Consider the following 11676-nt stretch of genomic DNA (forward strand, 5'->3'; position numbering starts at 1 on the left):
TAACAGTGGTACAGTGACAGATTAGCAGAGACAAGATTTTCCAAAAACATATCTTTTTCATCTTGTTTTGGTTCATAAACTAAAATGTCCAAAGATTTTTGTCCAATTTTTATGAAGTGAAGGACATTTTCGTCTCGTCTTCATTAGTCGATGAACATGCAGACTGATTTAGTCCCAGTTATTGTTTATTAATTTGGGTTTTAGTCTCGTCTAGTCTAGTTTTAGTCCAGTGAAAAATGTGCGTTGACCAAATTATTTTTGTTTCGTTTTCCTTGACGAAATGAACACTAATCGGGAACATGGATGGATAAGTGATGAGTTTTGATATCTTTGCGAGTGTTTACATTTTGTTTTTAGAGCCTTTTTTTTTTCTTTTTTTTTTTTTAGCTTTATTTGACTTCGATGAGTTATGATCGATCGTCTTCCCCCCCCCCAACTGACAAAGGCTCGATTCCACGCTAAAAAAAAAATAAAAAATCCAATTCAATCCAATCCAAAATTTAAAATTTGTCAATTATTACAAAAAATGAACTAAAAATAAGAAAACATTGAAATAAAAAAAATAGATATAAAAAAAAGTTTGATAAATATTTTTCATAGGACACCAAGTTTTGGATAACAAAAAATTTAAAAAAATAAAATCTGACATAATTTTTTTTTTTTTTTTTTCCCACCGACAAAGGCTCGATTCCACGAAGCCTGTCCCGAAAATATGCCGCCATTCTGGTTGTGTGCCCCCCCCCCGCGAAGGCCTGCGGGGCTCGTCGTCGTCGTCGGCGACTCGAATGACTGCGAGAATGGTGCGGCGACTTCTCGTGTAAACGGACACCCCGCCTGACAATCGACACCTCAGCTCGCGCTCGCCTTTTTTGCGTTATTGCCTTCAAAAAAAAAAAAAGAAAAAAGAAAAAAGTTGATAACAGCTCGTTATGTGTTGACTTAATCAAATGTGCTCTCCTTCCTCCCAGCCTGAGGTGCGATCCGACTCTGGTAACCGGAACAATCCACCTTAAGGAAACAGCCCACAGTGACAAGCTCAAGTCCAAAGTGAGGCAGTTTGACCGTTTTTTTTTTGTTTTTTTTTTACGTGTGTGTGTTGTCCTCGTCCTTGTTGTCTGAGTGTAAACACTAATTGGAATTGGCCCGCGGCGAGGCTGCGTCGCGTCGCGTTCGTTCGTCCCCAAACCCGGTTCAAGAACAAGTTGGGCTTGACGAGTGCGGCCTGCTCGCCACGCAAACCTGAAAACGACGACGACGACGCGCTTTGCTTTCATAACACGCTCGCGCGCATTATTATACAAAACAAAACCAAAAAAAAAAAAAAAGTGATTTTTCTTGTTTGAGGAAATTTCATTGTTGATGGATTCACGTTCATTTTTCTTAATGTTTTTTTTAGCAGTATTATACAACAATTTTACCCGATGCATGCTTCCATTCATTTTCTATGCCAGGTTAGCGTTAGCGTTAGCCTATCGCAACTGACTAGGGTGGTCACCAAACATTAGCAGACACAAACAGCTGATATGAAAAGTCTGCACACCCCTAAAAAAAAAAAATGAGTTCAAGATAAATCACTTCCAAACTTTTTCCACCATTAACCTGTCAAGGAACCAAAAAAAAAAAAAAAAAAGATACTTAAAATCTACCAAACACAAGTGGAAATAAATATGTGGTGTTCTATACAGATTAAATTGAGGCCTTAGACAAAGGAGGAGGGGATTATGAAGTTCAAGATGGCAGTCTGTGTTAGCACAAAGCCCTCAAGCAACAAAAGAAAAGCCTACTAGAACATCTGAACCTTGATTGAACTTCATCAGAGGCAGGTGTCTTCTGAATCCCATTTAACGTGAGCTTGAATGTGATTGGTTCAGTCACAAGAGGGTGTGTACACTTGTGCAACCACATCAAGTTGTTCATTTTCTTCACTTCTAATTTTTTTTTTCCCCTTCAATTAAGTTGTGTATTTGATCGGTCACAATGGTGGGAAAAGTTTAGACTTTTTTTTTTTTTTTTTTTTTTTTTAAAGGTTCATTTGAATAGGGGTGTGTAGATATTTTTTTTTTGCTGTACAGTTGGCAACCAAACATTGTTGATTTTGGACAAGAGTCTTCAATCTAGCTGACTTTTTTTGGGGAATTTGGGATCATTCTTGCATATATATATATATATATATATATATATATATATATATATATATATATATATATATATATATATATATATATATATATCTTTATGCTGTCTAAATTATGATTGCTTTTTTGCCTTGGCAGGGTGCACTTGGGGTGACATTTTCAGACTTCCGCCACACACAAACACTTCTCACCTATTTTTTTTTTTTTGGTTCATCATAGAACATCATGAAACCAAATCGACTATGCCGAAACTTCCTAACTAGCACACGAAATAAAAAGACGTGTCCGGATTCGGATGGTTTGGCTTTGGTGACAAAAAATTTGCGCCCTGCTGCTGAGAGGTCGACATCGGGCTCGACAACGCACACGCACACGCACACGCTTCGTTTGCTGTCGTTTAGTTGTGAAGATGAATTAAAAGCAACGCAAAAACGTCTCATCGGTGGGGGGGGGGCAACATGTGGACGGTGTGGCCTCGGCGTGTGTGGGGGGGTTTTGCCCTTACGCCGAGGTGACATTCAGGCTTCCGCTCGACACACGCAGCCGTAAGAACCATTTGACTCATCTTGGCAGGCGTGTGGGGCCAGCGTGAGCAAACAACGCGACACGTATTCTGCACTGTTTGTGCGAGTGTCTGTCTGTCTGTCTGTCTGTCTGTATTTGTTGTGTGTGTGCGTGTGTGTGTGTGTGTGTGGCGTGCAAGAACAGGTAGGACCAGATCGCAGGCCCTTTTTCTATTTTGTGCGGCCAGCCATCTTGCACACTCAAGTCAGGAAGACGCTTCATGACACCTTCGTGTGGATCAAGTTCAAAAGCAGGTGTGTGCGTGTGTGTGCGTGTTATGCAAAAAAAAAAAAAGAAAAAAAAAAGACAGACGTCAAACAAAGTGACCCATGGCTGCGAGCGGGGGTGGGAAATATTTAACTGTCACGCCAAATTTGCACCCCCCCCACCTCGAGTGCCCTGCAGCCGACAAATGAAAATATGCAAACTTCTTTTTTTTTTTTTTTTTTCTTTTCTTGGCATGATGCATGCAGGTAAATGACACACACACACATGCACACACTTGACACTTGACACACACACACCCTGAGGTCCAACTGTAGTTTGGAATGTTTTTTTTTCTCTCTCTCTCACTCCTCCACACACTCAAATTAATTGTCTGCACATCAATCAACGTGACTAATTAAAATAATGCAAAACGTCCAATGTGGGCTGACTGATTGTAATAACAACAATCATAAAAAAAAAAATACAATTGTGCAATCATGAGGGAGAATTGCATGAAAGAGCTCCTCAATTGTCTGACTCGAAGTGATGAGGATCAATAATTTGTAACACGCATCAAATACAAAAAAAAAACGTTGGCCCCAGATTACATCATGAAGCTGCTGTGCATTGAATGAGGGCGATTATCGGCCTCGTTCTATCAAATTGGATCGAGCAGCAGATGAAAAGCTTCCAATTGATATTAGGATTGGGATTAGAAGAGGACACTTTTTAATCTTGCAAGTAGATAAGTGTGTATTATCACTAAATGGCTGCCACCAGATAAATTCTTTTAAGAAATCAAATGAGCCACAAAAAAAAGAAAAAAAAAGTTGTTATCTCGTCATGCATGATTTCGTCTGTTTAAACAAACTTTAGTGCACGATTTGGGTGTGTGTGCAGGGCCTGTGTGTGTGTGTGTGTGTGTGTGTGTGTGTGATGATTGCAATAATAAGCAAACAACTTCAACGTAACGAGCACGTGTGATGATTTAAAAGGCGATTTGTTCACGTTTTGTAACCCCCCCCCCCCCAAAAAAAAAAACTGTTTTTGCAATTGTACGAATAACACGCGCACTTTCGTCAAAAACAAGACTTTCGTTTTAATTCAAAGCTCGTTTGTGTTGCTGCCAAATGATGAACAAAATTGAACGCGAATGTTTCAACAAAACACGTTTGAATTTTCTGCTCCCGTTTCACGTTTGTTCGCAAATGTTTTCAACGCGTCCACGTGCCCAAAACCGGATAGCGAAAATGCGACTTTTTTTTTTTTTCTCTTCCACATTCGCCAGCCTGCATTGAAAATCATCCGGACGCGCGTTTTTGTCTTCGCGGCGGGCACACATGCGACGTTGTGGCTTCGGCGTGCAAATCTCACCTGGCGCCGTCTCCCGGTGGCTCAACGACAAGTGCTGCGGGTTCACCTGCTTGCGGCGGGACATCGCCCCGGCATTTACTCTGGCATCGCCCGGTGAACGGCACTTGGAGTCGGCTCGGACCGTCGTGTCGGTTCCGCTGAGGCTCTCGGCTGGACCGGACCCTTACTTCCTCCGTTTGGGAAAAAAAAACAAAAAACAAAATCGATTTGTTCGTCTTTTCCTCGAGATTTGGTGCGCAAGTTCGAGCGAGGATGCGCGATGCACGCTGTCCCTTTTTCTGCGAGGAGGAAAACAAAAACACCTGGACGAAGAAGCCACAATGCCAAAACAAAAACAAACAAACAAAAAAAAAACAAAAAAAAAAGCTGCAAAATCCTTGCGCGGTGATGCTGCTTTTCTTTGTCAGGGTTAATTTAAGATCCCATTGCAAGCACCTTCCTCTTCTTTCGTTGCTGGTGCACTATTTAAAAAAAATAAAAAATACAAATGACCCTTTGGCACCGGCTCCTTGTGTGCGTTTTGGCATCGGCGCTCCGAACGGCAACTCTTGGCTCCTGTGGCGGGAGACTCGCTGATGGAGAGAGAGAGAGAGAATGCATGGGCAGACAAGACACCTCCTCCTCCTCCTCCTCCTCCTCCTCCTCCTCCTCCTCCTCTTCTTCCTCCTCCTTGTCCAACAACACAGTCCAAATGTTTCCTCCTGCTTTCCCTGTTGGGTCTTGTTTAAGAGGACGACCCCTGCGTGCGTGCGTGCGTGTGCGCGTGCACGAGCGCGGTTGTGAAGTGCCTGGCAGGGCCGGATCAAGTGGGGCCAAGCAGGGCTGAGGCTGCACATGCCCACCCCACTTAGGTGTCTTTTTTTTTGTTTGTTTGTTTGTTTGTTTTTAACGGCAACAAAATTAAAGCGTAAAATAATTGACGTAAGGTGCGTTTGCAGGGTGCTACATGCATGCCGGACCTACAGGAGGCGCTGCTTTGCCCCTTTTGCCGTTTTAGCTCATCGCAAGTGGGAAGAAAGTTACTCGGAGATTTTTTATTTATTTTTTTGCTTGTATGTTTCTTCTGACTGTCACAGTCACACGTAAATCCAAAACCAAAACAAGTAATACTTTTTTTTTTTTTTTTTTAATGCAACGCAAATGACCATTTCGGCCAATCGGAAGCAGGAAGAAAGTCACTTGCAGAAAAGGTGCCATGGTGGGACTCACGGATGTCACACTTTTTTTGTTTAACGGCAACGCAATTCTTATTAAAGCGTAAAATAATTGACATAAGGTGCGTTTGCAGGGTGCTACATGCATGCCAGACCTACAGGAGGCGCTGCTTTGCACCTTTGTCGTTTTAGCACATCTCAAGCGGGAAGTAATTTACTCGGAGAAAAGGCCTTTTTTTTTTTTGACTGTCACAGTCACACTTAAATACAAAACTAAAACAAATATTTGTTTATTTTAATGTTTTTTAATGCAATGCAAATTTCAGCCAATCAGAAGCAGGAAAAAAGTCACTTGTGGGAAAAGTGCCTTGGAGGGACTCCCGAATGTCACACTTTAGTTTATAGGTTGAAAAAAAATAATTCTTATTATTACAACCAAAACAAAAAATTTAAAATAAACGTTGTAACCAGCATGGCCATTTTAGCCAATCAGAATGTGGAAGAAAGTAATTTGCGAAGACGGTGCAATGGAGCTGAAATTCAGATATATGGAAAATATCTTCAACAAAAATGAATTATAGTCCCAAACTGCCATTCTTCAAATTGACAGAAGTTGTCCGCTGTAAAAATCACACTCAAACGTGTTGTCAAGAAAACAGGAAAACAAATTCAAACCAATTCATCTTCAAAAAAAAATATCTGAATCACCGTCTTTATCGTCTAATTCTAAATCAAATATACTTCATCTATTATGTTCATATTTTTTTTAAATACTGTTAACGTTTTTTTTTTTTATCATAAAAAGCATCCATGAAGAGTCACGACAAAAAAATACTTCTTTTCAGGTGCAGCGAGTTGATTGATGACTTGAAGGACTTGAAAGCGTGCTGATGACATGACCATCGACTCGCATGTGAGACAACAGCGCCCTCTGTTGACCCACCAGGGTAGGCCACTTGTTCAACGTGCCAAGCAAGCCATCAATTGCCTGTTTAGAGCTGCAGAGGTGGCAAAAGGACTCATCACAATACAGTCACTTCAATTGATGTAGACAAAAAAAAAAGGAAAAAAATGGTAAAAATAAAGAGCTCAATCAGTACCTCTAAAAAGTAAAAGTAAAAAGTACATACTCTGAAAAATACTGAAGAAAAAACTTTTTTTTTTGTCATTTTGAGAGCATGAAAAAAACAGATAAAAGACTTGCTAATTATCTTTTTCTTTTCTTTTTTTTCAGACTTGATGGGGAATTTTCAAATGCCAATCGTGCTTTTTTTTTAGCCAACGACATCAACAAATACACTGCCCCAGTGGAATGGATTAATCAAGGTACAGTAATGCCCCTTGCATGTGGGCAAGGAGAGACACACTTTACTGTTTCACACACAAATAATGAACACTGTCACGTTTGTACAATAGTCTTCCTGGTTTGCGTCTTCTGACTGTAATTATACTGCCCCCGGTGGACGAGTCGTGCACAGCAGGAGTCGTCGCAATAAATAAATCGCTTCTTGCGTTTAATTACGTTATTACAGCATGTTTTATAAAGCGCAGGGCGATTAAAAAAGCAACTTAATGAGCCGTCGTCATTCACGGCGGCGACCTGATGTAAAGCAGGAGAAATACATTGTCCAATATAACAGCTCGGCGTTTCAATGTTGACACCATTTCCTGGCGGAGCAAGAGGAAGAATTTCGCGTTTTGCTCTCCCGCTCGCCACAGCGGCGATACGTCGAACGCCGCCGGGCCATTAATAAAAGATGCCCAGCAATTTTTAAGAGCATTAGAAGTTTGATTGCTGCGGGGCAGGCCTGGGGGACTTTCAGGCCCACTAATTATTGATAGAAATGAAATGTCATCTCGGCTCTGGCTCAAGACGACGTAACCTCGGCAGACGCGGCGCCGCGGGCCCGGGACGGAGATGGCACGACGACGGTGGCGGGCGGGCGACCCTCGGTCAACGTGTCGGCGCGCCCGAAATTTTTTAGGGGCAAAATCAGCACCTCAAGCATGTTTCACGTAGACACTTGAAAGTTGTCAGGCCAGCATTTTTTTTTTTTAATACAGATATTTTTATTTATTTTTTTTATTTTTTATTTTTTTTATTTTTTAAACTTCATTTAAGGTTGCGTTTTTGTTTTTGTTTTTTTGTTTTTTTAATATTTTTTTTTTTATTTTTTTTTATAGAATTTGTCAATCACAAGATGTAAAAAAATGTATATTGCAGTGAAATGAGTCACTCTTCACGGAGGATAAAGAATACATGCCTATGAGTGGCGTTACATCATCGGTCTACACCAGGGGTGTCAAACTCATATTAGCTCAGGGGCCACATGGAGAAAAATATATTCGCAAGTGGGCCGGTAAAATTGTACATAATTTTTAAAACATGTCCGTCAATTACATGCAGAGTTTTGCTATTTGTGGGCCAGCCCTAAATTGTGGGGCTCATCTGTACAAATATTGTCCCAAATTTTTTTTGCATAAACGTGTATATTGTTCACTGATTGTGTGCCGGGTGCCGTTAATGAAGTTATAAGGACGTTAATCCTTATCTAATGTGTAGTTGAATGTGTGTCTTATTCAGCATGTTAGTGTTTGATTCATGTTTTTATTTTTTAAACAAACTAACTTTAAATTGTGCTTAAAATAACGACATTCAGAGCAATTCCATGTTTAAGTTGCATTGCTCAACTGAGACTTACTTGTGTAATTATGAATTTATAAGCTTTGATTGTGGCCGGCTGATTAATTGGGCCGACATTACTTATTTTTTTATTTTTTTTTTTACTTTACAAAACCATCTCGCGGGCCGGATTAAACCCCATTGCGGGCCTGATCCGGCCCCCGGGCCTTATGTTTGACACCCCTGGTCTACACGTTTTGTTCCGCAATTTATGGTGACGTATTTGTTGCTCCAAGCGTTACAACGCCACCGCGTGCGTGTCGATGCTCGTCGTTAAACTCGACGATGGCGTTCTTTCAAAATTTCAAAATAATAGCGAAGCATTACGATTCTTTTTCTCCCCTAATTTTACTTTTATTTTTACCCATTCAAACCATCCCACCTTTAAACTGGTAAGCTTTATCCCTACCACAACATTATTCAAAATAAAAGCCAAAAATTGAATATTCTTTGGTTTTTTTCACAACATTAGATATTATTCAGCCTCAGAATTTACACACAATTTCATTCTCTAATTCTCTTTGTTTGATGTTTAGTTTGACAGTGGCAAAAAAAATAAATAATTAAAAAAATCGGCCAAATGGCGCCATGTATCTTAAAAAAAAATTCATGTCAGGCCATTCATATCTCAAGGCACCACTTTCCCGGGCAATGCTAAATTGTGTGATGCTCGACCAAACATGCGCCCCCAACTGGCAGCAATGTGTAACTGTACGCACCTCTCAACTTTTTTGGGGGGGTGCTTTCAGTTTTGTGGTATTTTTTTTTCTTTTTCTTTTCTTGTTGTAACCAGCAGCTACATGGGATGCGAAAGGAAAAACACAAACTGGAGTTCGCACGCGCGCGCACGCACGCTCTCCCCCGGCTCGCCTCCCTTGATCCTCACCCGTGGGTGCTCTCAATAATACATCAATGTCTCCATTATACGCGCAGGCAGTTTAGGCTGCACGCGGTGGGTGGCGCCGCGCAACACGCCAAATAACCCTTTGTGGACACGGGAAATGTTTTAAGTCCAAAGTGTTGCCTCCGAGGGGGACACGCCGAGTGGCGGCGCCGAGACGCTCGCTACCTGAACGCACCGCGGGCTGTTTGGAAGGAAACCGGGCAAGAAAGTTTGGGCGCGCTGAACACGAACGCATCGGGAAACCTCGTACGGCGAACACAAGTCACTCCAAAAAATGACCCGTAGGAGCGATGGATTTATAAATGAATGGTCTATTCACGAGTCAAACAGCATTTTTTTTCAAAAATAATAAGAAGCAAGCAAACCAAAACGATAAAAAATGTTCATCATGTCATGTTACGTTCCTATTGGCTGGCCCCTAACGAACATGAGCATGACACATTTCATAAAAATAACATAATAAAAGATCACATAAAAGATTAATAAATGGTGACACTTCATGACAAGCACTATAGACGATTGATGGATCAATCAGTTAAAAGTAAATAATTGTTTTTAATTATTTAAGGCAAAATAAAATTTAATATAAAATATTTTTTAAATTAAGCCAATACATGAAGACAAAATAAAATAAAGTATCCTCATATGGCTCATAAAAACTAATTTTTAAAAATGACAATTACTACATGAAATAATATAAATTCTTTTTAAAAGATCTTTAAAAATGTGGAAATTAAAAAAAAAAAAGAGGACAGTACATTAAAATTACTAAAATCAGTTAAACGTAAATTAAAATGTAAAATATTTAATTACAACAGTTTAAAAATATAGAAAAATATGCAATTTACTCAAAAAAAATTAAAAAAAATTAGTGAAAAATGTAACTGAAATATATATATATAAAATCTATAGAAAATAAATTCAATATACAAAAAATAATAAAAAGAAAATGACAAATTTGGCGACGTGCGAGAAAATAATGTCATACGAGAAATTGATTAAAAAATATACAATTTTTTTGTATGTTGCAACTAACGCTGCAAAAATAGATTTCATTTAAAAAGTGACTTAAAAAAAATAAAGTACATTTGAAAACATTTTCAAATTATTAAAAAAAAATTGAAAAAATAGGCCATTGCATACGAGGACAAACGGTGCACACAATGCAGTTTTTATGAGTCAAAAGTGGGTTAAAAAAAAAAGAAAAAAAAAAGAAGGGAATGTGGCACCCTTGGGGTCAAAGGCCGCGCCCATTTGAATGCGTCAAAAAGCTCAGCATGACATAAACAATGAGAGGTCCACTTCATGGAAATATGAATATTGCACTCATCTGAAGGAGCAGCACTTCATTATGCAATGTTTAATATTAATAAAGAAAGTAGATAGATATATTATTCATAAGCTGATTTACTGTGGAATCCATGAGTGTGTGTGTGTGTTGCTGTGTGTTGACGTGAGTGACACATTTGAGACGCTCCCTTGCTACGGGCGATACAAGCAGACGACGCTCTTACTTCCTTTTCCATCCTGACAATTCCTGCCAGTGGTTAAGAGGATTTGTCCGAGCGCGGATGAATTTATAATGAATGCAGATTCCCCACTTTTAATCGCTGGGGGGGGCTAAATGATTCACCGCGGGTGCGTCTCAGAGGTGTGTGCCCGCCATGCGGGTCGACTGATGTCATTGAGAAACTTGTTTTTCACGGCAGGTCGTGACCATGATGTCACTTTTAATTGTTTGGGAAATATTAACAGCCAAGTGAGAGTGTCACTACATTTTTTTTTTTTTTTTGGTTAGTTGTTGTCTTTTGGCCTACACGTTGCCATGTTCATTCTTCTTTGCATTGTGCATTTTTAATGGAATATTTTTCATGTCACTCTCAAACTATCTCATCATGTGAGGGGGACTTTAAAGTCGCATATAACAAACACGAACAGAAACAATAGCAGCCTAAATAATACTTAGATTTGATTGATGAAAAGTGATAATATTAATATACTTCTCCCTACCATTATTTTATATATTTATATTTGTATTTTGACCACGTGATGCACTATGTGAATCTTCTCTGTATGACTACATTTTATTTATGAATCCTTTCCTTTTTACAATACAACAGATAGCAAAATGCATTTTCTGTGATTAAAGCATGAGTAATAATTAAAAATACTGTCAAGTGTCACATTCGATTAAATTAGACGCCACTTGTCCTCCAGCACTTGATCTCAAATACCTTTTTATAAACGATGTCAAGGTGTCACGTTTGATTAAATGAGACATCTCATCCGCTGTTTCTACACATTGACAAGTAGTTATTTGGCTCCCTCTAGCGTTCGTAATTGCAAATGCAGGTACGATACAGCTCATAGACGTTACAGACGTGAAGAAATAAAATAAAAAATTGCGCTAGACATGTTACTTTATAAAGTAAAATGTAGCGCTAAATGTCACCTTTTTTGTTCATTATTTTTTTTCCTCCACCATCATCTCCGGAAGATTCGGAATATTTTTGGGGTCAATTTACCGGCAATGCAAGTGAGTTTTTGGCACAACTAAGAAATGGTCGCGTGTACTAAAACAAATAACAGAAAACAAATACAAAAATGTATTCGTGAGAAACATGGAATTCTATCTATTTCCTAAATGGTCAACGT

General features: G+C 39.4%; 2 protein-coding genes across 4 annotated transcripts in view; one reads left to right on the plus strand and one right to left on the minus strand.

The window, feature by feature from the left end:
* The window catches only part of ncoa1 (nuclear receptor coactivator 1), a 240715-nt gene extending 238614 nt beyond the window's left edge, over positions 1-2101 (plus strand). For both annotated transcript variants that reach the window (XR_013281095.1, XR_013281096.1), the window contains exon 34: positions 969-2101. The gene's annotated coding sequence lies outside the window, so the exon portion shown is untranslated. The remainder of the gene's footprint in view (positions 1-968) is intronic.
* bcl11bb (BCL11 transcription factor B b) overlaps positions 1-4890 on the minus strand; it is a 42514-nt gene extending 37624 nt beyond the window's left edge. For both annotated transcript variants that reach the window (XM_077509874.1, XM_077509875.1), the window contains exon 1: positions 4281-4890. In XM_077509874.1, coding sequence (XP_077366000.1) covers positions 4281-4344 — 64 coding nt within the window. In that variant the 5' untranslated portion in view covers positions 4345-4890. The remainder of the gene's footprint in view (positions 1-4280) is intronic.
* Between the last annotated feature and the right edge of the window lie 6786 nt (positions 4891-11676).

This window comes from Festucalex cinctus, chromosome 21 (genome assembly GCF_051991245.1).
Source record: "Festucalex cinctus isolate MCC-2025b chromosome 21, RoL_Fcin_1.0, whole genome shotgun sequence".
NCBI lineage: Eukaryota > Metazoa > Chordata > Actinopteri > Syngnathiformes > Syngnathidae > Festucalex > Festucalex cinctus.